Source organism: Octopus bimaculoides, chromosome 30 (genome assembly GCF_001194135.2).
Source record: "Octopus bimaculoides isolate UCB-OBI-ISO-001 chromosome 30, ASM119413v2, whole genome shotgun sequence".
Taxonomy (NCBI): Eukaryota; Metazoa; Mollusca; class Cephalopoda; order Octopoda; family Octopodidae; genus Octopus; species Octopus bimaculoides.
Genome location: NC_069010.1, coordinates 9,443,593 through 9,448,827, shown reverse-complemented (window position 1 = coordinate 9,448,827; position 5,235 = coordinate 9,443,593). Strand labels below are relative to the sequence as shown.

General features: G+C 37.2%; 2 protein-coding genes across 2 annotated transcripts in view; both read right to left on the bottom strand.

Moving 5' to 3' along the window:
• Positions 1-1,195, bottom strand: part of LOC106878617 (zinc finger protein 271) — a gene marked incomplete at its 3' end in the record, with an annotated part of 3,926 nt that extends 2,731 nt beyond the window's left edge. Inside the window, exon 1 of the mRNA XM_052978133.1 lies at positions 909-1,195. The remainder of the gene's footprint in view (positions 1-908) is intronic.
• Positions 1,196-2,346: 1,151 nt separating this feature from the next.
• On the bottom strand, positions 2,347-4,078 carry LOC128251281 (zinc finger protein 723-like). The gene is made up of 3 exons (XM_052978131.1): positions 3,955-4,078; positions 2,937-3,242; positions 2,347-2,738 (listed from the first exon to the last, which is right to left on the bottom strand). The coding sequence occupies exons 1-3, from the start codon at positions 4,076-4,078 to the stop codon at positions 2,347-2,349; spliced, it is 822 nt and encodes a 273-aa protein (XP_052834091.1).
• Positions 4,079-5,235: the final 1,157 nt, after the last annotated feature.

Genomic DNA, 5,235 nt, shown 5'->3' with positions numbered 1-5,235 from the left:
CCACACAGCCACTCTTGTGCCTATAACTTTTTTTATTTTTTGGAATTTCCAGAAAATTTTTCCGAGTGGATCACCCCTGGGTGCATCATCATTCCATTAGATGTGTTTATGGAGGGTGGGGGGAGGGGAGAATATTAAAAAAAAAACATGTCAGTCACAAAGAAAGGAGAAAGGTATACAGGTGGTCGTGAGATGTACTAAAAATAACAGCTAAATCTTCCTTAAATCACACACAGAAACAACATTCTTTTTTTTCATAATCGTATAGAAAGAACACAAGTTCGGAAAAAAATTTTCCGAAAATTTTAAAAAATTAAAAAAGTTTTATAGAATTCTTGAACCAGAATTCCGCTCCACAATTATTCTGGTCTTCCCTTTGTCATAGTATATCTAGGAATACATCATTTAATGTAGTTTTCAATTTCCTAGATTGGAACATTTAGAGATAAACTTGACGATTTCTTGACATTTCATCTGATTATTTATTTAACTCAGCCCCGACTGTGCCCGCCTTCTCACAGTATATCTGGAATTTGGCTACTATTTCTGGAAGGTCGAACGACCATGTTGATGTTCCAATCTGGTGATTGTTGTTACTGCTTAACAACTGGTCATGCTTGACTGATCTCACGTTAGTATACGTCTAGAATTACATTATGACACGATCTCGGATTGTCAACTCCGAGACGTGTAATTTGAGGTAAACATGGCATCTATTTCTAGGAGATCAAGCGATCACGTTGATATTTACGTCTGTTTGTTGTTGTTGTTTAACCCTAGGACATGCCTGACTGAGCAGATCTATGATCACAGTTGTTACGTTAATCCATGGACAGATCGAACACAAGTAAACATGATATTGACGAAGGAAACACGATTGAATGTAAGAAAATAACAAAAGAACCTACTTGATGCGAATCTACGGAGGCGGAAAGAAGCTCCCTGGGTCTCTCGATAGACGTTAAACGGTAATCGGGGTTAGAGAAAGGAGCGAATATGGCGACTGCAATAAAGAGAGAGAGGGTGAATGAGTGTAAGTGAGAATGAGAGAGAGAGAGAGAGAGAGAATGAGTGTGAGTGAGAGAAAGACAGACAGAGAGTGAATGAGAGAGAGAGACAGAGACAGAGAGACAATGAGTGTGAGTGAGAGAGAGACAGACAGAGAGTGAATGAGTGTGAGTGAGAGAGAGGAAGAAATTGTGAGAGAGAGAGAGAGAGAGACAAAGCTAGCTCGGTTAAGTAGAACTGGATTGTCATTGGTCAGCTTATGTCAGGTGATTACGAAATGTCAATGTGGTTGGGGACCGGGGGGGGGAGTGCTTTCCCCGTCTGGACCTGGGTATCTCAACCATTTTTATGGACCCCTTTCATTGCACTTCTGTTCAGGTGGACCCACCGAGCCATTTGATGTTAAGAAAAAAAATCCTATTACATTTTATAATCAAATATTTTAAAGAATTGTCGGAATTTCTGCTTTAAGCACCCCACCCCTCACATAAACCCTCATAACTTTTTCGTTATTTGGAATTTTCAGAAAATTTTTGCGAATTTGTGTTCTACACATGGGAATTGATACAATTATGAAAAAAATATTTAATTTAATTTTTCGAAATTAAAAAAAAAAATATTTAAAAAGAAATTTTTTGAATTTTCTTTACGGACAGTCTTAATTCATTCCCAGAAAAAATGTTTTACCTATAAAATTTTATAATACTCATAAATAAATGGCAATAAAACAGCAGTAGAATGTAAAGAAGAATTTATGTAAAGTAAAAAAGAACTTCAAGATTATTTATAATGAAAAATATTTTTATTATAATCATTTTCTGCATCACTTTCACTCACACTAGACTCATGCACACCATCACTTGTAGACACGATCGCCGATTCACAAGCACTCGTAGACAGACTTGTGGATGTCTTTTCAAAAAACAAGTCTAGAGTTGTTTGCTTAGAAGAAACATTTTTGCACTCTCTATAAATTAAGCTAAATGGCCCGCTGAAAAACTCGATCTGTTTTACATAAAGAAAATGAGAAGAGAAAAAATTTCATAAGTGGTAATGAAGTATTCAGGGTGGCCATTGAAGGCACAAGGTGGGTAGGAATAAATAGGGCAGGGAGACCGGGGAGTGAGGGAGTAAAAGGTGCCATAGTGTGGAGCAGTGGAATAGAAATGATGATGCAGAAAACAAGATGTTTATCATTGTACAGTGAGAGATAGTTTTTTTCATGGTTTACACATATATTTCTTAAATCAAAACAGGGAGTCTGTATCATAGAGTCAGGGATGATTTCAGGTGGGATCGTATCAAAAGAGTTCATCAACAAATGATTTATCACAGGTGTTAGTTGTGCAGTTTATCTTCTGTATGAATGTGTTTGTGTGTAGTTAAATAATCATTTCGAGAGAAAGCTTTACCACATATCTCACAGTGATATGGTCTCTCTCCTCTGTGAGTGTGTTCGTGTTGAGTTAAATTCGAATTTTGGGCAAATGATTTACCGCAGACTTCACACTGATATGGTTTCTCTCCTGTGTGAACGTGTTTGTGTGAAGTTAACAAACCTAATAGAGAGAATGATTTATCACAGATATCACAGGCATACGGCTTCTTTCCTGCATGAATATATTGGTGTGTTGTCAAGTGACCCCTCTGAGCAAATGACTTGTCGCAGATATCACAACGATGCGGTTTCTCTCCTGTGTGAATACGTTTGTGATTCGTTAAGTTGCTCCCTGAAGAGAACGATTTACCACAGATATCACAGGGATATGGTTTCTCTCCTGTATGTGTACGCTTGTGAGTAATTAAGTGACCGCCATCAGAAAATGATTTACCACAGATATTACAGTGGTAGGGTCTCTCTCCTGTATGAATATATTGATGTGTAATTAAGTGACATCTTTGGGAGAATGCTTTGCCACACACATTACAGTGATATGGTCTCTCTCCTGTATGAATGCGTTTGTGTCGAGTTAAATCACCATTTATAGAGAATGATTTACCACATACATCACAATAATATGGCTTCTCTCCTGTATGAACACGTTTGTGTTTAGTTAAGCTGCTTCCTTCAGAGAATGCTTTGCCACAAATATCACAGTGATATGGCTTCTCTCCTGTATGGATCCGTTTGTGTCTATTTAATTTACCTCTTGCAGAAAATGATCGACCACAGATTTCACAGTGATAAAGTCTTTCTGCTGTATGAATACTTCTGTGTCTTCTTAATTTTCTTTCTGCAGAGAATGATTTACCACAGATATTACAGTGATGTGTCTTCTCTCCTGTATGAATTTGTCTGTGAAAAACTTGGTCATCTTTTTGAGAGAATGACTCACAGGAGTTTGGTTTTTCTGTTTTATTTGGCATCTCATCGGGGAAATCATCCCAATTACATTTTTGTTCACATTTAATTTTCTCCTCACACAATTCATTTTCCATGATATATCTTTATCTCTCATTGCATAAAATAGATATTTCTTCTTCTTCTTCCTGGTTTTATATTTAATTCATAACAAATATTTCATCTGCTATATTTCCATCAACTGTGATTTTCAGTCAATATATGAAAACGTCACAAACTTCAGTGTAATCCAAACTCAGTGTGAATACAAAACCATCTTGTACACATTTCAGATATGCAAGTTTGGAAATGTTGCTGGTAAGAGAAAATATTCCATGCTAATTCTACTAAAGATTTATAGAAACAGCAGACATCTATTCTCGCCAACATCTCTCTTTAGTATTTTAAATATGATAATGTTCCCAAGGTAAAAACAACATTCGTTAATTCCAGTAATTTGGTATTCTGAAATAAAGAGAAACAGTTTAAAGTATGGAGGGTATTTTAAATGTTGAGATACAACAGAAGAAATATTTTAACATCTTTGTGAAGACAAACCCACAAGCATAGCTAGTGTGTGTGTGTGCCACCTGGGTCAGCCCTACTTTTGCCACCTCCAGGTCCCCATAAGAGATACATATTGCCTACAGCAGACCCAGAGGTGGTGCTGCCCACACTGCCCACATCTATCCACGCTAGTGGATAAACCCCCGGATACACCATCACCATTGTCTTAATGTCTGCTATAGGTGCAGGAGTAGCTGTGTGGTAAGTAGCTTGCTTACCACATGGTTCCGGGTTCAGTCCCACTGTGTGGCACCTTGGGCAAGTGTCTTCTGCTATAGCCTCGGACCGACCAAAGCCTTGTGAGTGGATTTGGTAGACGGAAACTGAAAGAAGCCCATCGTATATATGTGTGTGTGTGTGTGTGTGTCTGTGTTTGCCCCCCTAGCATTGCTTGACAACCGATGCTGGTGTGTTTACGTCCCCGTAACTTAGCGGTTCGGCAAAAGAGAGACCGATAGAATAAGTACTAGGCTTACAAAGAATAAGCTCCGGGGGTCGATTTTCTCGACTAAAGGCAGTGCTCCAGCATGGCCACAGTCAAATGACTGAAACAAGTAAAAGAATAAAGAATATTCTGCACAATGGGAGACAGTTTTCACGGAAAATAGGAAATGGGATTTTTATTTACATGAGAACAATGCTTATTTAGAACCATCCTATGACACAAGACCAAGGGTATATATACAAACACCAAGCGTACATTTACAACAGCTTCTTCCAGTTTCTGTCTACCACATCTACTCACGTCTTTGTGTCAGTCGTGGGTCTAAAAGACCTTTACCCAAGATGCCACAGTGGGATCGAAATTGACACCATGTGGTCAGGAAGAAAGCTTTTTAATCACACAGCCACACTTATGCCAACTATATTAATATGGCGCCAATGGTCCTTATAAAGGGACCGTTGTTTATTTTCCATTGGATTTAGCCAATGGTTTAGAATAGAATAGAATAGAATACCAGGGAAATTGTTAGAACAATGGTGCCAATATTATTTCAGCTTTGCCATTAACAAATTTTAAAATTTTGTTATCTCTCGCGTGCACGCAATGAAATTCTTTTCTTGTCAATGTCACTTGTTCAGTGGTGTGTGTGTATATATATATATATATAGTTTTAGGGAAAATAACCGAGTTTCAAGAACTCATCGATGAAAATCCACTATCACAGATAGAAAAATTAACAATTAAAAGCACAATAAATTAGTATAATATATATTTCATCTATAAAGCTCAATTTAATTTCAATTTTTTATAAATTGATTTTAATTGAGTTTTTACCTGTAATTTGGGATTTTGTCCCTAATATTATTATATATAT